The 21,011-nt window shown below is 34.4% G+C and overlaps 2 protein-coding genes and 2 long non-coding RNA genes across 5 annotated transcripts; 1 reads left to right on the top strand and 3 right to left on the bottom strand.

Moving 5' to 3' along the window:
* Positions 1 to 305: 305 nt before the first annotated feature.
* LOC135746285 (phospholipase A2 inhibitor 1-like) lies at positions 306 to 4,232 on the bottom strand. Its single transcript, XM_065264911.2, has 5 exons — positions 3,116 to 4,232; positions 2,903 to 3,016; positions 2,501 to 2,668; positions 1,681 to 1,800; positions 306 to 1,518 (listed from the first exon to the last, which is right to left on the bottom strand). Exons 1-5 carry the CDS (start codon positions 3,213 to 3,215, stop codon positions 1,316 to 1,318), a joined length of 705 nt encoding a protein of 234 aa, XP_065120983.2. The 5' UTR covers positions 3,216 to 4,232; the 3' UTR covers positions 306 to 1,315.
* Positions 4,233 to 8,007: 3,775 nt separating this feature from the next.
* Positions 8,008 to 9,891, top strand: LOC135788786 (uncharacterized). 2 transcript variants are annotated; one of them, XR_010547453.2, is made up of 5 exons: positions 8,008 to 8,577; positions 9,129 to 9,222; positions 9,321 to 9,454; positions 9,537 to 9,640; positions 9,751 to 9,891. It is a non-coding gene; the product is annotated as an uncharacterized lncRNA (long non-coding RNA). The 2 variants fall into 2 exon arrangements; XR_012337043.1 differs by lacking the exon at positions 8,008 to 8,577 and adding an exon at positions 8,726 to 8,854.
* On the bottom strand, positions 9,806 to 11,327 carry LOC135788793 (uncharacterized). The gene is made up of 3 exons (XR_010547455.2): positions 10,832 to 11,327; positions 10,269 to 10,405; positions 9,806 to 9,945 (listed from the first exon to the last, which is right to left on the bottom strand). It is a non-coding gene; the product is annotated as an uncharacterized lncRNA (long non-coding RNA).
* Positions 11,328 to 16,823: 5,496 nt separating this feature from the next.
* LOC135788800 (uncharacterized) lies at positions 16,824 to 20,759 on the bottom strand. Its single transcript, XM_073815286.1, has 13 exons — positions 20,618 to 20,759; positions 20,463 to 20,540; positions 20,240 to 20,356; positions 20,004 to 20,096; positions 19,694 to 19,834; positions 19,479 to 19,595; positions 19,056 to 19,331; positions 18,737 to 18,877; positions 18,506 to 18,622; positions 18,081 to 18,359; positions 17,763 to 17,903; positions 17,551 to 17,667; positions 16,824 to 17,427 (listed from the first exon to the last, which is right to left on the bottom strand). Exons 3-13 carry the CDS (start codon positions 20,286 to 20,288, stop codon positions 17,150 to 17,152), a joined length of 1,749 nt encoding a protein of 582 aa, XP_073671387.1. The 5' UTR covers positions 20,289 to 20,356; positions 20,463 to 20,540; positions 20,618 to 20,759; the 3' UTR covers positions 16,824 to 17,149.
* Between the last annotated feature and the right edge of the window lie 252 nt (positions 20,760 to 21,011).

The following is a 21,011-nucleotide window of genomic DNA, read 5'->3' as shown; positions in this document are numbered from 1 at the left end:
TTGGCGTTTTAGTAGTATTCGAAGCAGATTGGTCTCTCTAAGCGAGTTCCCAATTCGTCGGTCACGACGTGACGTCGTAGTGACCGACTGAAAGGGAACCATGTTTTTTAACCAAAGAAAAGGGGTAAGATTGACCCCAAGGGTCTTATTAGGGTTAAACAAACACAAGTAGATTCTGATATTCCATAAGTGCACTTGCACTGTGCACTTTAGATCACATGCTTATATCATTAAAAAAGGGTCCATTATCTTTCATCAAAGGCATGGTATCTGATTTGATCCACAAACATTTTTATTTATACTGGTGAAAAGGCTCCACACATCCTGATAGCAATCACTATGTTAAGTTGTTTAAATGTATTTTTATAAATATATGTCATCTGTGAAAGGTGTAGAACCAAAACAAAAATTTTTCAACAAATCATTGAACTCGGACCAATCGCAATAATTGGACGCATGCCATTTTTGCCCAGCATCTGTGAAGGTGTTTTGCATATGCCACTGCGCACCCTGTTCAGACACCATGTGTCACCAATTTTTTGAAACGACAACGACAAAAACGTTCTTTAACTTATTCCGATTTAAAACAGTTCTTTATGTCAGTTATTTTGGTAATGTTAGTCACTTTCGCCCACTGTACCAGTTCAATTCTGTCAAATGTTATCCACTGTATCAAAGTTGGCACAATTCAATTCAAAAATATGTTCAAAATAATTATTTGAAATTTTTAAAACAAAGAATACAAGAAAGTTAACAGAAATGATAGTAATAATACAAAGAAACAGGTATACACTACAGGTTGACTATAAAGTTCGTACTGTTCATATTTTGAAAAGTAAGGGGTAACACTTTATTTTACGGTGTCTTTGTTACACATGTAACATGTAATTATTATAGTAATAACAGTTAATTATGCATAATTACATGCAACTAATCCTAAGCCAAACCCTAATCCTAACCCAAACCCTACAGTAAGTACATGTTGTTGATGATTATTACTTAGTACTTACATATAAAATTACAATGTAACAGTGATGCCTTAAAATAAAGTGTAACCAAGTAAGGATATTTAAAATACTTCCAATTTAACTTTAATGCTGTTAGGTTAACCTAACAGCTAACACTATTAAAATTTCCTTGGTTTATTTTAACATCTGGACATGCCAAACACAGCAACATTGGTTCACCATGAGTGAAGTGAATATGGGGTGGGGAAGTGTTTGAGGAAAACCTGTTTATAAACAGCAATTATATTTGCATTATATTATAGTGGCAAAGAAATGACCCAAGACACAAGGCATATTGTCATGATGTCTTATAGCAGTAAAACAAATGAAATCAGACTCAGAAGCAGGAGATTGAAATTGACTTCACTCATCCAGGAGACACGATTGCTTGTGAATCTCCCTTCAAGGCAGGTCACGTTTGAGAATTTTGAAGGCTTACAGAAATGACTAGAGATGCAGCCTTTTAATGTGTGATTCATTCCAAGACCATAGCCAAAAGGTAATGAAGAAGCTGAAACCACATAGGCACAAAAACAAAAGTTTATGTAGTTTCTCAACACACACTTGTTAACTTATTTATTTATACTGTATTTATATCTGATAAACTTATAAACTTTCCTAAAGTATACCACAATCACAATAAGGAAGTACTTGCTAAAATAAGGTACATTACCTTTGTCATTAAAACAGCGGTCCTGACTTCCCACACAGTTCATATCAAAATCTTCACAATTTTCATCAAAAAAACTGCGACATGATTTACACTTCAGTCCATTTGGGGTTTTGTTTGGTTCTAAAAGTAATGTTTTGCAATAGAGATTTATAAGTAAATACTTTGCCCCACCCATCACACTAAATAATTCATTTATATATTATTTTTAACTCTTTCACCGCCAGCGTTTTAAAAAAAAGTTGCCAGCCAGCGCCAGCGTTTTTCATGATTTTCACCAAAGTTTAATGCCTTCCAGAAAATGTTCTTCTTTAAATATATAAACATACAATATACCAAATGAAAGAACAGACCCTCTGCTTTCAAACAAAAAAAAACCGTTTCATCCTACCATTAGTGGTTCTTTTGCAATCAGCTTTTGAATATGGGTAGATTTTTGCAAAAACACCATATTTTGAGCAAAAAGCAGAGATATTTCCATTTTTGTGACGGACTTTTCATAGAGATCCGATTCAGAGCGATCTTTAAAACAGACACGGACATGCAGCAGCTTGCCATAGGGCAATACTTCCGGTTTTAAAAAGTTGCCACCTGGTGCATAATAGCGGTATTGCGGAAAGATGGAAAATCTCGTCATTGGCGGGGAAGCGTTTTCTCTTAATTGACGAGATATCTCGTCAATGGCGGGGAAAGAGTTAACTGTCATATTTTGGTCAAAACCCAAGATATTTTTGGAGATCTAATAAAATTTGCCCAAACACTATTATTTTCTAATAGTAAACAGTGGTGAATTCTTACACTGTATTAAAATAGGTTTTCTTACCATCAGTACTCGCATTGTTACAGCCATCAGTGTTGCAGCAGGAATATGTTAAAATAACCCTTCTTCGTCCAACACCAAATGAGGAAGTGAATGTTGTACCATTTGCACGAAAGTATGCACACAATTCAGTCTGTATGCAAAATTTATCAACCACTGTCAAATTATAACCTAATACAAAACACATACACACACAAAATAAAAAAATAAAAAATATTAGCAATAATAAAACTGTCAATTTGGTCATTTTTATAGAGATAATATATTGATCTCTCGGTAGTAGGGTTACAGTGGGTTCAGTAATTCAATGCAACAACAAATTTGAAAAAAAAAGAAACACAGATGAATGGAAATGTGTTTTAAAGCTGCTGAGGTAAGTGAAAATAGAAACGATCAAAAACAAACCTGAATACATTTCGTCAATCTGTACAGTGGCACAAGAGTCACCTGAAGAGCAGTTTGTTAAAAATGGCTTCTCGCACATAAAAGACTCACAATTTAGACACTGCAGCATGTGGACTGTTAATCAAATACAAGAAACAAGACAAACGCTTAAAGTCAGACTTAATGAAAACATTTGTAAAATACAAAATTACATACAATAAAATATTATTGTACCTGAGTAGAGGAATGCAGAGGTGAGGAAGAGTCCTATGAACAGCTTCATGTTGAAGCACTTGTGTAGCTGAATTGAAGTAAACTTATGGTTGTTCTGCATCAAGCAGAACTTTTTCTTTTATACATGGGAGGTGGTCAAAAAAAAGTTTTTTATAATAAATTTAAATTTTATGAAGTACAGAAAAGGGAAATTCGCAAAACTTTAATGCTGGCATTAAATACTAGGGGAACTTCTGTCATATATTTTAGCCTATTTTAGCATATCATTTTCATTTGAAATTAAGTTTTTACGATCTGAGTAACAGGAACATCTATATAGCCATGTTAATGATATGACTGTAACTAGATAACGAAGTTGAAAACAATACACTTTATCCAAAACATTGTTATAATATACTCTGTACAAGCTTATCCTGATTCTAAAATGATTTTTTTTTTTTTTTTTTTTTTTTTGAAAATTGAAATAGGTCATTAAAACCAAAATGTTTTTATATCTTGAATCCTGCAAACAAGTAGTTCAAATTCACAAATTCATCTTTTCTACAACACAATACCTTTTATACATGTATTATACTGTTTGAATAGTTCAAAAATGAAAATTTTATTAAATAACCCTAATTTTTATTCGCATGTGTCTTTGTATGCTCTCAGTCTTCTATATTAAAAACTAAATTCTCAATTAGGATGTCATCAAAAAAAAAAAAAAAAAAAACAGTTCGATGAAGAGATATTTCGTTGGTAAAGTGGCAGTTCGCAAACATATTGTTTGCACTAAATACTATCTTTTATACACAACACAGACGATAAACACTAACACAATTTCTTTTTTTAATGAATGAAAATTTAAATTAAAATAAATATAATGATATATAAGTGCTGTTAAACACAGCCGAAAAGAGGAAACTAAAGGTTTTCTTTTTGTTATGATATACAAACATGGCAAATAGGTCACAAAAACATGAGGAACAAAATGAACTTGTGCCTGCACGCATGATATTTAGTATTTTTTGTTACTAGGTTACAATAAGCTGCTGCTAAACAGCAATGATCAACAGTTTACATGTAACATGCAAACAAAGTCCTTTTAACAGGATCATATTTAAAATATTTTGAATTTTTTCAGAAGAACATACAGTATGTATCATTATACTACCAGATACTATTTGCCACAAACAGTATTTTATATACTACTTTTTTTATAATAAGGTTGGCCAAACAAATACAGAGTATATATATATATATATATATATGTGTGTATATGCAGTATGTGTGTGTAAATATATACACCATCACAAATTTGTGATAAGCGGATACTCTGAATTTTTCACTCTCACATAGGTCTACTGCTTTTCAAATACTCCTTTTAAGCACATGATGTGTTTCTTAATGTAAGTACAGCAATGAAAGTTTATCCCACTAATGGAAAGATAGAAATCAGTTGCTAGTGATTGACACCGTTCTTCTTCATTGCTTCTACTGCAAAGTGACCACGCCTAATTTTTGTTCTCTTTTTTAATCTCCAATTTGCACAGTGCAGTCACTTCCACCTACTATTAGCATAGATTATGGACACATACCAGCTTGTATGCAGCAACAGATACTTATGTATAGTGTTTTTTTCAGTGCCATAAGAGCTCTGTTTTCGAATGCAGCTGCATGAACACACATTTTGGGCTTTAAAGGGCAAAACAGATGCATGTGCATGAAAGATAATTCACCTTAAAATGCCTACCTGTGTGATTGGCTAAATGTTAGTTAACGTAAACCTACAGTAAGTAACAAACCAAAAAAAAAAAACATTATAGCAGGAATGGTGGCAGTGAGTTGAAAAAGTGCAGGAAACAGAATCATTTTTATTTTAAAGTTTGGGGACATGTCCTCTGCATATTCTACACCTGATTACTATAATTTGTATCGCTATTTGTTCTCATACATACCTGTACAGAGGCATGCATTGAAAGGCAACCCTTATAAGCTTTAATCAATTATGGCTGCCTAATACTGACTTTTTTCTCAGAGATATAAAATGTTGTGACTTTTAATAAATAATCTATGTATACATATCTATATACATAAAATGGGCTTGATTCGGCTGTTCGGGGGTCAATATGACCCCAATTGAAAATAAATGGGAAATGCAACAAAAAAACCATTTGTCAAAACATCAATAATTCCACCATAACTCTGAATTTCAATACAGAAATGAAGGCCAGTACCTGGTTGCATGAAAGTCCTTAAGCTAAGAAATCCCTTAAATATAAGGTTAATGTTACCCTTAATAAAAAAGGGGTTGCAAGAAAAACCTTAACCATAAGGCTGTCAATAAGTATTTACCCTAAAATGCTAAAGTATTACCTTAAGTTCTGCTATGCATTGCTACAAAGTCCTTAAGTCCCATTTTCCCTTAAAAACTTAAGGGACTATAACTATAGCATGAAACTCCTTAAGTGAGGTTACAAAATGTCACAGCGTAAACAAATCAATGCACGCAGATCAACAGACGGTGGATTTGTGTACATCGAAACATCGTATATAACAGACTGTAAAGTGCCGCATGTATAAAACCTCAAAGTAATTCAAACTAGAAGCACTTTAGATTGACCGACGATCAAACCGCTATTCTCCTAATAAATGTGCATAACTTTTCTCTAGGGACTATTTTGATCGTTAGAAATGTGCGTTGGTACTTCATTTTCTTAAATAACCATAGAATCAGCCATCGCGTGTGACGTTAAGGGACCTTTTATAGTCCCTTAAGTTTTTAAGGGAAAATGGGACTTAAGGACTTTGTAGCAATGCATAGCAGAACTTAAGATAATACTTTAGCTTTTAAGGGTAAATACTTATTGACAGCCTGAAGGTTCACTTAAGGGTTTTTCTTGCAACCCATTTTTTATTAAGGGTATCCTTTCTTAGCTTAAGGACTTTCATGGAACCTGCAGGTCCCTTAAAATCACACGCAATGTCTGATTTTATGGTTATTTAAGAAAAGTTAGTGTCAATGGAAGTATCAACGCAAGAATATCGGTTTGATCGTTAGTCAATCCAAAGTGCTTTAGGTTTTAATTGCAGTACTTTGAGGTTTTAAACATGCGGTACTTTACAGTCTCTTATTTGTGAGGTTTCACTATACTGTACATAAATCTGCCTATGTTGATCTGCGTGCTTGATTTGTTTATTCTATGAGATTTTGTAACTATAGCAACCCCTTCTCCATTGCCGTGTTTTGGCAGAGACTACCATAAAATACTTGGTATAAACACTTAGGTACGGGTGACAGACAGTTAAGAACTTTGTTGCAATGCTCCTAAAGAAATCTCTTACCTCAGGGATTTTTCTCACTCAGGGAAACCCTCACTTAAGGAGTTTCATGCAACCGGGCACTGGTACTTGTGCACAAATGCAATGTTGAAAACACATGTTTACACAAACACGTACAAACACACACACACAAGCATACACAGGTATGACTGCCACAGAGAGCATTTGTAAAGAATTTGGCAAATAAAATCAGCCACAAATGCAGAAAATAGATATAAAGGGGTGCACCCTAATGCACGCACATGTACACACACACATTCTGGTTTCCATGTTTTGTGGGGACATTCCATAGACGTAATGCATTTTATACCATACAAACTGTATATTCTATTCCCCTTACCTGCCCCATTCCCTAACCCCAACCATCACAAAAACCTTTCTTGTACCTTAGATTTTCAATAAACATCATCTTGTTTGATTTATAAGCTTGTTTCCTCATGGGGACATCAAAATGTCCCCACAAGGTCACAAAAACACTGGTATTCCTATCTTTGTGGGGACAATTGGTCCCCACAACGTGATAATTACCAGGTACACGCACACACACACACACACACACACACACTCTCCCTATCACGCACACTCTCTCATGCACACACTCTCTCTCTCTCTCTCTCTCTCTCTCTCTCTCTCTCTCTCACTCACACACGCATGCACGCGCACACACACACAAACACACATACATTCAGTCAATTTTTTTTGGTATTTTGTAAAATAGAAATTTTAAAATGCATCAATAACCATTAATGTGTTTATATACATAAATTCACAAAACGTATCATTAAAGTACTGATGTAAGCAGTTGCCCATATGCAGTAAAATGAATGGCTTTCTTTGGCCCTCTGCTGGTCAAAGCTATTTCTTTCTTAAATTGTAATTCCTTTAGGTTTATCTCTAATCAGCAAAAGAAACGCAAGCGAAGCGCAACGCGCAAGTGAGTTGGTGGGCGGATTTTGGGCGCTGTTGCTATTTTCCCGGCGTGAGAAATAACTCTTGCGCCGGGCGAAAATTAATAAAGGGGTTGGTCTGAAGTAGGTTCATTATTCATAGGTGTGGTTTGGGCGTAACGTCAAATAAACCAATCAGAATGCTATCCAACATTCCCTTTAAACGCAAGGGCGCAAGTTCCATGGCGGGTTGCTATTATTATGACGGATTTACCAGGCGTACGCCAGGAGCGGTTTACAGCCGAGGAGATCCACGTTCTTGTAAGAGCAGTCAAAGACAGAGAAGTTGTTTTGTATGGGGATAGGAGAAACCCGCCCAAATCAGCGTAGGTTAAACCGGCGTGAGAGGAAATAGCCACAATTGTCTCATCAGCTGGCATCCCCATCGTTGCGAAAAGCGCTACAATGATGTCAGGAGACGGGGGAATCCCAAGCTTGCCAGCATAAATCGGGCACGCCGTGTAACGGGAGGTGGATCTGCCTCTACACAGACGCCAGCAGAGGACATTGCTGCGTCCACCCTCACCGCTGAAAGGGTTTGGGGGCTTTGAAATCGGACCCAAGAAACGCAAGCAAGGTCCAACCCCAAAGTACTCTTACAAATCAAGTTCATATACATTAAAGAGCACCTATTATGGGATACACGTTTTTAAACATCCTTTTGTGTGTAAGTGTGCATAAGTACATGCTAACGATATTCAAGAAGTACATACCTCAAAGAAAACGATGACACGAGTTATCGTCTCTAACGTTCGAGGACTACAAAAAACACTCGGATTGTAGGCAACAGTTTACTTCCTGGGATTGGTGACGTAGATAAGACCAACATTATCATAGTTCAGCCCTCTCTGCTTTGCTTGGGTACGCCCTCAAAGACGAGGGTGGGGAGCGCCGAGTCAGAAGACAGCTAAAATGGCGGAGGTTGTGAGTTCCTGCTTTGACCCTGTTTGCAAGCTCTTGTTTCATTGTTTAAGCGATTAAATCTCTCGAGTAGACGCTGTCTCTTTAGATGCGAGGGCAAAATAGCACTTTATGGACTTCCACAGAGGACATCATGTTTAATACGGATCCGGAAAAATCCAGTCAAAAGTTGTTCACGGAGTTTTCACAATAACTGCTTCTCATGAACCGAAGCTGGATTTGCGCGAAGTCTCCTCTTGAAAGTTGGATTACTGCACTTCTGGATCACAGGCTGTAAGTATTCACGTTTATTATTTGCCTTTTACTGTACATTACGTAACCGGTAACCGGAGATTAACATAATGTGCATGTAGAGCTAACGTTAAGCTTGCAAGCTAATTGTCTTGTGTTGTAATACTGTATTTCATAAACAACGTACCATATTTACACACGTGTATGTTGAATTATGCAGACTATCGTTTTTTTTTATCTATGTTGGTTTAGACATGTTTACAAACTTGCTAAGTTGCTAAGCTAAATACAAATACAAATACCAGCTAAACTGTTACCGGTAATAAAATTTGTTCTCATGATCAAACTCAAGAAACTCTAAGTACAGATGATTTGTTTAAAGTTATATGTATTTTACTGTTGTATTTACTTGAAGCTTTCTTAGATTTTGAAACGAAGTAAACACGTAATGTATGTTGCTAATGTTGGGCCATGTAATATGTAATACATTAACGTTTTAATGAATAGTCTAACGAGTTATAGTAGTTGTACTCTATTGTTATAATATGTCTTTTTGACTGAATACATGTTTGTTTTATTTGTCTATATCCTAGATTCGCAGCTGGACACATCCTTCTACACTGTATGCAAACATGCAACATCATTACACACAGTACAAGGAGTCAGACTGGCATATGAGGAGCAAAGGTGTGTAACACACATGATGTATTTAGCTAGTGAAACCACTACCAGTCTTAGATGTATAACTGATGATGACAAAGTTTTTTTTCTCTGCATAATAATAGGAACCCAGGCAGTAGCATCGTTTCACAATGTTTCCATCACCATCATCAGTGGATGCCTTTGCTGTCCGTAGCCTGAGATTTCAGATTTGCAGCAAAAAAAAATTTATTTTCTCATTTATTGGAATGCTGTGCAGGTATTTAAGTATTTTAGTAACTGTGTTAAATAAAGTAGTATTTACTTTTACAATAAATTAATTGCTTGTTTATATTTTACAGGTATTTGTACCTTGCAGCCATCCATTACAATGTCACCAAGCCGTAACAAAAGCAGGAGAGGGAAAGTACAAGGCTATGTTCCCAAAACACACAAGTGACATACCGTAAGCAGTAATGTTTTATTTCAAATACATTCATAATTAAAAACTTAATGTATGAAGCAGGGAAATAAATGATCAAAACAAAAGATTTATTGACTGCAATATTTCTACAGTTATGTGGATGATGTGATCAGGCTTGTGTTTGATGAGGTATTTGAAGATAAGCTGAAGGAAGCCCTGATTCCAATGGACCTGGCATCACAGTTTGAGAGACCTTCAAAGGAGGACGTGATTGCATGCCATCTTCAGTGCAGGGGTCGTCGAAAGCCAAAATTGTGACCGATCTGATCAGGAAGCTCCAAGCGTATCTGGAGAACAACACACGACAGGATGATAACCTTATAGTGTCGTCTTAAATAGCACCAGCTGACAAAGCTTTGATATGCCATTTATCTGAATAGATAGCTGTAAGAAATGAATTGAACAATTTTTGAAACAAGAGCACAATATGGTTACTAAAGTATGTTTATTTATATATTGTTTAACATTTAAATATATATTTGTAATAAATAAAAAAAACTTTTGACTGACTATTATATTTTCTTTAAAGTTACATCTTTTGTTCTTTTGGGTACTTTGTTACTATAATGATACTTTAGTGTTATTGGTTTAAAAATGTAATAAAACTTACTCTAGTCCTGCACCTCAAAGGCTTATAGTCGGTACAATAAATGTTCTGTGTGTAGGGATTTAGACAATTTGTGCAAAACCTGGATGATGAATCACGCAGGTAAGAGGCCCTGGAACATGTTGCATTCTCCTTAAAACCTAGTAAGTAAAAACATAGCACAGTCCTTCATAATAAAGTTTACCATAGTAAAATAATGTAGAACTAACATTCATTTTAACAAATAATTTATATGTGCTACATTTGGTGTTTCCATATAGTTTGCACAGTAAAATAGTATGTAAGCAGTATTTTATAATTAAGTTTACTATAGTAAAATAATGTAGAAATTACCAAGTGAAATCGTTTTATAATCATTTTAACAAATAATTTATATGTGCTACATTTGGTGTTTCCATATAGTTTGCACAGTAATAGAGTATGTAAGCAGTCTTTTATAATATATTTTACTAGAGTAAAATAATGTAGAAATTACCAAGTGAAATCGTTTTATAATCATTTCAACAAATACTTTCTATGTGCTACATTTGGTGTTTCCATATAGTTATGTAGTACGTTATAATTACCTTTTGGATGTCTTTGCAACACATTTTCATCTTCGTTTAGCATTCTGGCAGAGCTAAGGACACCTAAAAAAGTTAAATCCAATCGCGTTCATTGACGGAGATCGTTTATATCGTAACGGCCGTCTGAACTCTCTGGATCGAGCTTGAAGTGGTAAGGCAGTACAGACACCATCGTTTATAGAGAAATATAGCGCTTGTTTACGTTGCCTCTGAGGCTGTGACTCTCAGTCAGAATCTGTGTCAACCCACGCGTAGTCAGGGGCGTAACCTTTCAAACACACGCTGAACCCAGCTGACCAATAACAGTTGAGTAGTCATCTGACCAATCCGATTACACTAGACATTTTGGGAGGCGGAGACAGGAACTAAACCGAGCGTTTTCCAGACAGTGGGAAATCGGTGAGGTATGTAAGCAATTTATAAGACTCACAATGCATTAGTTCAAGTTTTAATAACATGTATGTACTATGGGATATTGCAATAACGTGCTAACGTGCCAATTTATTAGCATAATTGGTGCTCTTTAAGGTTTCTTATGAAAACATTTTATTATTATTTACATAAAATAAACATAATACAGCCACACAACAAACTTATGAAAATATTTTAATCGTTATTTGCATGAGAATTTTTTAACGCAGCCACACAATAAATAAAAACTATCACAATGCTCACCACTACACTGTAAAAAATAAATTGTTGGCTCTAACTAGTTCCACAGAAATTTTACATTCACTCAATTTCTGACCCCAAAGTGTTACCTGAATTGATGTTTTTAAGTTGGCCCAAACTTGACTCAAATATAAAAAAGTATGTTTGCTCAACTAGCTTTATAGTTCATTCAACTAAAATGTTTTAATCAGTTGAATCTTTAAAAACTTACAGTAAAGACTCTGTCAATTAAAATTTAAGTATTTACTCAATGTTTTATGTGTTACTTCAATTAATATTTATTATTTGGAAATTTTTAATAAACTTTTTAAAATTATTTATCAAATAATTTATGCTGGTGTTGTTAACAAATAATTAACTTCAGTCACATAAAAACAAAAGCTTTATTCACTTATCATACAGACTGAACATACAGAATTAAGTCTTCTCTTAATAGAAGGCATAAACAGTCTAAAAGCACTCTAAAATCAGTCAGAACATCTCCAGGGCCATTTAGGAGAACTTCTTTCGCCATGCATCCCTCTGGTCTGCCTCTCCACATCATCACCGCTCTGGTTTCATAAACAGAGGAATATAAATACACACACACATACATAGATGTTTAAAGCTTGACGGTGAAAGACTTTACCCTAAAATTGCCAAATTTCCCTCAGACATCACACGTAATTGAATTAAACACTATTGTGCGGTTTTCTCGACAGGGCCTATCACTGACTAAAATACTGACATCTCTTAACATATGAGTGCCATTGTTTTGTCTCAAAATGCACGCCAGTATTGTATTTTATAAGGTTTGTTTGTAAAAATGTCCAATATAATTAAGACGGAGTAATAGCTCCACTTTAACTCGGACACATAACATAACACACCTTTATATAACTTATATCTTTACAAAAACGTCAAGTATTTGCGTCTTTGCCAATTAATATAGTCTAAAATTAACATTTATTTACAAACACTTACCTGACGTGAACTTGAGGAAACGTCTGATGACTTGTGTCCTTGTGTAAAACAGTGAGTGATTCCTGCTGTTAGGTGCGGATTAATCTCAGATGAAATGACCTGTGTTCCAGATCCTTCCGAGTTAAGACATTTTAAATTAAAAACTCACGCACATATTGTACATACACACACGCGCGCGAGCAGGTCGCGCGCGCACACGGGTACACACACGGGTATATTTAGAAGTTTTATTTAAGATTGTTATGATATTGGGACTATTTCTCCATCCGCTCCTTCAGCTCTGATCAAATTTGCATGCAGTCCGGTTATAAAGTAAAAGATATGAAACATCACTCAACAGCCATATCAATTAAGTGCAATCCTAAAAAATGATTTAAAACATAACCCTTTCATTGTTAAGTATGCGAAATAAAAATGAATTAAATCACGTTTAAACGCCACAGAGATATCAGAGCCAGCAGTCGATTTCTGATGCGCTTGCCGAGGAGAGGCTGCGCTGGGCGGGGTGTGAGCGCTTAAGCGCCGGTGATTTTCTGGAGCTCATATGGAGCTCATATGGAGCTAATCTCCGTCCGAAAGTGTCCGAGCACACTTTTAAATAGATGATATCTTTATTAACCGACCGCATATTTAAACTTTAAGCACATACATTTACGCCTGAAAAACTCTTACAATTACATTTTGTGACCAAATAACAGTGATATTATGAGCATTTTGTTGTCAGGAAACATAGCTGTCATAACGCCACATATTTACCTGATTTGTCTTAATTAGTTCAGTCAACATTAGCCATTCTGAATGTTGACTGGATTTGAAAATAACCATTCATTTATTGTTTTAAACACAGATTTATCTAGACTTAAAATAATATGTCTTCTCAACTAGCTCAAACAAAAAAATTGGTTTAACTTATATATTTTTGCCCGTCCAACATTTCATTAATTGGATTTTTTACAGTGTATGATTCCCCTTATCTCGTGTATTAATATTTTTAAGTGTACCGGTAAGTGTGTGAGGAAGCATTCTTATATTAACAGTTTTATGCACAAAATATGGAACACGTTGTTACACGTAACCCTAATAAATATGAAACCTAAGATTAAAGGTGCCATAGGATGTGTTGTCATAATATGTTTAATTGTTCTTATACAATTACATAGAAGGTATGTTGCTTTATTAAGTGCAAAAATTATCCAGAAACGTTTTTACATGTCTATTTACAACCCCAGAATTTGTCATTTGAATGAAATGGTCTATTTTTGCCCTATTTGAAAGGGATATGAATAATAATGTTGAGCTCTGCTCTGAGGCTCATGCCAGAAGCTCACATTAGTAAACAGACCTTATATTTTGAGCCCTTATCAGACAAAAATACATTTTGAGTAACAATTAATCAGCTAAACGCTAGCATATGATATTTATTGGCATGTAGCGCTAACTCAGCAGTCACAACTTTGTTTTTAGCATTTTAACAAATTTGTAATTAATGTGTAATTTAATGTTTTCAAAACATGCACATTGTGTAATGGCTTCCTTTGCTGCTCTATAAACCTAGACTACTTAGGAGACCATGGTGTCTGTGTGAACTGATTATTTTGTAGACATCTTTTGAAAATTAAACAATTGCGTGAGTTTGAGGAAGATAAAATTAATTAACTTTTTTAATATTTTTTTTAAAAAGGAAGTTGCGTTTATATATATATATATATATATATATATATATATATATATATATATATATATATATATATATATATATATATATATATATATATATATATATATATATATATATATATATACTTGTGTTAATATATATATGCTGCCTGCATAATCATGCACATGATCGCGTCTCGTTCAGGCTGAGCTTTGGCGACGGAAGCGCGAATGATGCAGCACGAGTGTAGACAAACCAATCATAAAGCGAAGTAAGTTAGAGAGGCGGGACTAAGGAAAGGTAAAGCCAATCATATTAGCGATGTGAATTTTGGAGGCGGGACTCATCTGTTAACCGTTTGTGTGCCACAAATAGCGCTATTTATCTTTATATAAGAGTTTAAATCTCATTTAAATGATTCCTGAATAAATTCACGTTAAATTAAATAAGCAACAAGTAAAAAACACAAGACACAGACAGACATCAGTTGTTATATGAGTAAAGATCATTTTTTATATTTTTTTTTAAAGCACCCCAGAAAAAAAGGGCACTTTCTCTCCAGGAATAAAAAGGGTAGGTGCTCAAGCCCCCTTTGATGTCTATGTGTGCACGTGCCTGTTCATATTATATATTTATTAACATATTCCAATATCATAGATGTATTTTAAACCTAAAACTATGCTATGTGTTACCAATGTGTATGTGATAAATTTGTTGTAAAGGGTATTTGTTTTGACAAAGATAAAGAATTAAACATTGTCCACACCTTGACAGATCTTAATCTTGTAATGTCTTACAATCAATGCTATTTATAAAAGAGAAATTACTAAGCCAATCTTTGTAGTACACGTGGTTGCACCAGTTACAAGAAGAAAGTTAAATGAGCAAAGATAATTGAGCAACTATTTACATAAGATAATTACATAGCCCTTTTCCATATTGAGTCAGTAGGGGAGAGCAGGTGCGAAAAGTACAATTTAGAAAAAAAACGTAATTTTAAAAGATAATGTTTTAGACAGAGATATATTATAATGTAATAACTCACAAGTGTGGTTTATAAATACCAGGTGGAATTTTGAACAAATGTAAAATGACTTTTCAATATAATTTCACTTTAAACATAAGTAGGGAATTGTTACTTTCGACCCTGTCAGCTGTGACAAAAGTAACACACATGTGGGTCAAAAGAAACACAACAGAACAAGATACATTTTTGTGTTACACTTGTTTTTAGTAAATATACCTGACTATGACCTTGTTAATATTTAACTGCAAACATATTTTGGTAGCACTTTATTTTACAGTACGTGTACTTACCTTGTACATATATGGTAAATAAGTTGTACTTACCGAAAAATGTGTGGTACTTACTTTTAGGTATCTACATGGTAATTAATTGGTATCACTACTGTCTTTACCAGTGGTACATACTTGGTAGTTATTATGTAACTCTAGATAAGTACCGGGTAAAAACAGATACATACTTATAGTGTAGGTATTCTGTAACTAATGAGAAACATTACTGTACTTACAAATAAATGTTCAATATAAGTATTTAGTATTTACAGGCAAGTTAGGGTAAATGACAGGTATTTATAGTGTACATATATGATAACTAATATCAAACACTACTGTACTTACATGGTAACTGCATGGAAACAGGACTGTAAAATAAAGTGTTGCTTTTTACAGTTATTATATAGGACCTACCACCTAAGATATAGCATCATATACATGCCACTGTGAGGCAAACCCAACCATTGACTATCACATGCATTAACTACTGGGTACATTCACTAGTACACACTTATTGTGCATATATACAATTTGTAAGTACAGTAGTGTTTGATATTAGTTATCATATATGTACACTATAAATACCTGCCATTTACCCTAACTAACCTGTAAATACTAAATACTTATATTGTACATTTATTTGTTAGTACAGAAATGTTTCTCGTTAGTTACAGTATACCTACAGTACACTATTAGTATGTATCTATTATTACCCAGTACTTATCTAGAGTTACATTATAACTTCCAAGTATGTACCACTGGTAAGTACAGTAATGATACCAGTTAATTACCATGTAGATACCTAAAAGTAAGTACCACACATTTGTTGGTATAAGTATAACTTATTTACCATATAAGTCAACCCTATATCACGAAAATGCGTGACTATTTCACGCATGGACCAGCGTGACAATGTCTCGCTTTGCCGCATTTGAGCGTGAGCATGTCACGCTTTCTGTTTGTGTCACTGTCACGTATTGGTTACTCAACTTTTTTGTCCTATTTTCAAACCATTGTCGCTTCGGTTTAGGGTTAGATTTGGTGCTTGTGTTATATGTCACTTTAAGTATTTGTCACTTTAAGTATTGGTTTATAAAAAAAAAAGATACAATACTTATTCTTTTATATTTTCTAAACTTTAACCAATTGTCACCTGACGTTGGGGTTAGAGTTTGTTTAGGTAAGGGTGTCATTTTATGTAAATCTAACCCTAAACCGAAGCGACAATGGTAAGAAATTAGGACAAAAAAGTTGAGTAACCAATACGTGACAGTGACACAAACAGAAAGCGTGACATGCTCACGCTCAAACGCGGCAAAGCGTGACATTGTCACGCTGGTCCATGCGTGAAATAGTCACGCAATTTCGTGATACTGGGTTGCGTACAAGGTAAGTACACATACTGTAAAATAAAGTGCTACCCATATGGTGTCCTTTATGTTTTAAAAAACGAATTAAATTACACTTTTTTATTTTAAATTTCAGTAAAATTAAAAAAAAGTTCAACAGTATGAACACTATGGAAATTAAATTAATTGAATAATATAAATCTTCAACATAATGCAACAATCTTAGCAGTGGGACATAAGTAACAAGTGTTACATTCGTCTCGACAGGAACTCCCAACATTAAAACCCGATTTACTTTTATTTTGAAAAACTCTGAGAAGGCAAACTTCAGGATGTGTTAGAGCACTAAATAACCTGTAGATCTTTTCTTGCTTTCATGATTTAATTTACCTCCTTCAAGAAAATGGCACTAAGACTCATCAGTAGAAGACTGCAGCTGTGGACTCTCAGCCAAGATGCACTTTTGTTTCCTGGGGTATATTTAGAGGTAAATTTAGTGTAAGTAGTAGATTTAGTGTTAGTGCTAGTGGTGGGTTTAGGGGTAGGATTTAGATTATCTTGATTGTAGCAGCTAAGCGAGACTGTGGAGTTTGATGTGATTCCACGAAATTTTTTTGAAGTACAGCCCTTCCATGTGTAATTTCCCAACACTTTAAAATCTGAAAAAAACACAAAAGCTCTAATACTTTGAAATGTATTTGTTTGTGGTTTTCTTTTCTAAAATTTTTATGTGATTCTTACAACCTACCAAAAAGGAAAACAGCCTTTCACTGTCAACACACCTGTCATATTGAAGCAGCATTCCTGGGCTCCCACACAGGACAGTGGAGTTTTGCACTCTTTGTCTTCTGCACTCTTGCATGAGTCACACTTAAGTCCATTCGGGACATTGTTTTTTTCTATAAAATAAAATGTGCAAAATAAATTAAAATGAATTTTATGACAATGTTTTGACATTGTGTAAGTAAACATTTTTGTATAGGATTACTCTCACCAGGCAGACTGACATTGTTACAGCCATCTGTGTTCCAGCATGACAGTATTACATCATAAAACCCCAAATTAACAATTGTAGGTGTTGTGAAATTACAGGTTTTCTCATTAGATAGGCATGTCTGTACGGTTGAAGAATTGCCTATACAGCACAGAATTTAATAAAAATAAATGTATTGTTTGAAAGGACACATTTTAGATTTAATAAAAATATTTAATATTGTTTAATAAAAAAAGAATGTGTTACAATTTCGAAAGTAAATTAAACAATAGGAGATTTGTCAGATGAAACTGTGAAAAAGTTGCAGTCCCAACTAACCTGACTGGAGAACAGCACAATAATAGTTAGCAGGACAGGCTTTTAAAGATGCGTTCTGATAGTTTAACCCATTCCAACATTTCAGCATTTGAACTGCATTTGAAGAGGTAAAGTTAGTGTAAGTAGTAGATTTAGTCTTAGTGCTAGTGGTGGGTTTAGGGGTCGGATTTAGATTCTCTTTATTGTAGCAGCTAAGCGAGACTGTGGAGTTTGATGTGATTCCACGAAATTTTTTTGAAGTACAGCCCTTCCATGTGTAATTTCCCAACACTTGAAAATCTAAAAAACACAAAAGCACAAACCTTACAAATGTAGATAGGCTCTAATACTTTGGAATGTATTTGTTTGTGATTTCCTTTTCTAACATTTTTATGTGATTCTTACAACCTACCAAAAAGGAAAACAGCATTTTAATGTCAACACACCTGTCATATTAAAGCAGCATTCCTGGGCTCCTACACAGGACAGTGGAGTTTTGCACTCTTTGTCTTCTGCACTCTTGCATGAGTCACACTTAAGTCCATTCGGGACATTGGTTTTTTCTATAAAGTAAAATGAGCAAAATAAATTTAAATGAATTTATGTAATGTATAAAAGTGTTATGACAATGTTTTGACATTGTGTAAGTAAACATATTTGTATAGGATTACTCTCACCAGGCAGACTGACATTGTTACAGCCATCTGTGTCGCAGCATGACATTATTACATCATAAAACCCCAAATTAACACTTGTAGGTGTTGTGAAATAACAGGTTTTCTCAATCGATAGGCATGTCTGTACGGTTGAAGAATTGCCTATACAGCACAGAATTTAATAAAAATAAATGTATTGTTTGAAAGGACACATTTTAGAGTTTAATAAAAATATTTAATATCGTTTAATAAAAAAAGAATGTGTTACAATTTCGAAAGTAAATTAAACAATAGGAGATTTGTCAGATGAAACTGTGAAAAAGTTGCAGTCCCAACTAACCTGACTGGAGAACAGTACAATAATAGTTAGCAGGACAGGCTTTAAAAGATGCGTTCTGATAGTTTTTTAACCCATTCCAACATTTCAGCATTTGAACTGCATTTGAAGAGGTAAAGTTAGTGTAAGTAGTAGATTTAGTGTTAGGGGTGGGTTTATGGGTAAGATTTAGATTCCCTTTATTGTAGCAGCTAAGCGAGACTGTGGAGTTTGATGTCATTCCACGAAAATTTTTTGAAGCACATCCCTTCCATGTGTAATTTCTCAAATGTACAAAATCTGAAAAACACAAAAGCACAAACCTTACAAATGTCGATAGGCTCTAATACTTTGGAATGTATTTGTTTGTGATTTCCTTTTTCTACCATTATTATGTCATTCTTACAACTTAACAAAAAGGAAAACAGCTTTTCAATGTAAACACACCTGTCATATTTACGCAGCATTCCTGGGCTCCCACACAAGACAGTGGAGTTTTGCACTCTTTGTCTATCGCACTCTTGCATGAGTCACACTTAAGTCCATTCGGGACATTGTTTTTTTCTATAAAGTAAAATGTTCAAATTAAAATGAATGTATGTATTGTATACAAGTGTTATGACATTGTGTAAGTAAACAAATTTGTATAGGATTACTCTCACCAGGCAGACTGCCATTGTTACAACCATCTGTTTCACAGCATGACCGTATTTCATCATAAAACCCAAAATTAACACTTGTAGGTGTTGTTAAATTGCAGGTGTTTTCATTAGATAGGCAACCCTGTAGGGTTGAAGAATGGCCTATACAGCACACAATTTAAAAAAACATAAATGTATTGTTTGAAATGACTTAGATTTAATAAAAATATTTTATATGATTAGTTGAAAAAATGTGTTACAATTTTGAAAGTTAAATTAAACAATAGGAGATTCGTATGAAACTGTAATAAAAGTTGCAGTCCCAACTAACCTAACTGGAGAACAGCACAATAATAGTTAGCAGGACAGGCTATTAAAGATGTGTTATGATAGTTTAACCCAATCCAACATTGCAGCATTTGAACTGTTCATCAAAACATAAAATGAATAAATTAAAATGATTAGTCAGAAACATTTGAACAAAATCTGAGATTTATTTTTTTATTGCATAATATTCATTTTCTGCACAATTAATTAATACATTTAAATCATCTAATTATACATTACCTGAGTGGATGAGTGAGGAGATCAAGCAGAATCCCAACAGAAGCCACATGGTGATCAAGAGTCAAAAGCCAACTTATGAAAGTGGTGTGTAGCTCGATGATAGTAGATTTAAATAGGCTAGATCAATTTAAAAAGGAGCAGAACAAATCAAGTAAGTTTGGTCAATAAATGAACATTAGACTTAACATTATGTGTAGGCATAGACACGATTTTGTTTTACTACCTGTGGGAAACGATGATGGAATAATGCGATATTTGTCAGCTCTGTCAAGGGTTGCGTGCTCTACCCAGAAGATAAACACTGAACACCCCAGCATCAGTCTGGATTTGCATGAATGAAAAATGAAAGTTTAAAAAGCATAAGTGAACAAGAATTACCAACAGCAAAAGCAAAAGAACTCTGAGAACAGCTCCAAGGTGCTTCTTCTAAACCAGGAGTGCGGAACCCTGGGTCCTGGAGGGCCACTGTCCTGCAGAGTTTAGTTCCAACACTAATAAACACAGCTGCATTTCATTTCCATTAATCCTGAAGACTTTAATTTGATTTTTCAGGAGTGTATTCCCCACCCCTGTTCTAAACACATACTATAGGTTTGGGAAACTATAAATCAATGTTTTCATTATCATAACAGGTAGATAAATGTTTGCTCACTGGGTAATATTGTTTGTATAACATTTTGCATATTAAACTCACAGAGCAGCACATCCAGCTGAAAGCCTCAAGTATCAGCAATACGTAAAAACATGGGAATTCCAGATGAGTGAAGTTACA

Source organism: Paramisgurnus dabryanus, chromosome 7 (assembly GCF_030506205.2).
Source record: "Paramisgurnus dabryanus chromosome 7, PD_genome_1.1, whole genome shotgun sequence".
In the NCBI taxonomy this organism is placed as follows: Eukaryota; Metazoa; Chordata; class Actinopteri; order Cypriniformes; family Cobitidae; genus Paramisgurnus; species Paramisgurnus dabryanus.
The sequence above is the reverse complement of the archived record's forward strand: the minus strand, read 5'-3'. Positions and strand labels throughout refer to the sequence as shown.

Bases quoted from the DNA above. Each gene is read 5' to 3' on its own strand.
- LOC135746285 (XM_065264911.2), bottom strand. From the start codon at position 3,215: ATGCAGAACAACCATAAGTTTACTTCAATTCAGCTACACAAGTGCTTC. The intron at 2,669-2,902 runs GTTTGTTTTTGA...GTTTTGTATTAG, and splicing joins GATTGACGAAATGTATTCAG to GTTATAATTTGACAGTGGTT. The intron at 1,801-2,500 runs GTAAGAAAACCT...CATTACTTTTAG, and splicing joins TAACAATGCGAGTACTGATG to AACCAAACAAAACCCCAAAT.
- LOC135788800 (XM_073815286.1), bottom strand. From the start codon at position 20,288: ATGTGGCTTCTGTTGGGATTCTGCTTGATCTCCTCACTCATCCACTCA. The intron at 19,835-20,003 runs GTTAGTTGGGAC...TGTGCTGTATAG, and splicing joins TTGTGCTGTTCTCCAGTTAG to GCCATTCTTCAACCCTACAG. The intron at 18,623-18,736 runs GTGAGAGTAATC...TTTACTTTATAG, and splicing joins TAACAATGTCAGTCTGCCTG to AAAAAACCAATGTCCCGAAT.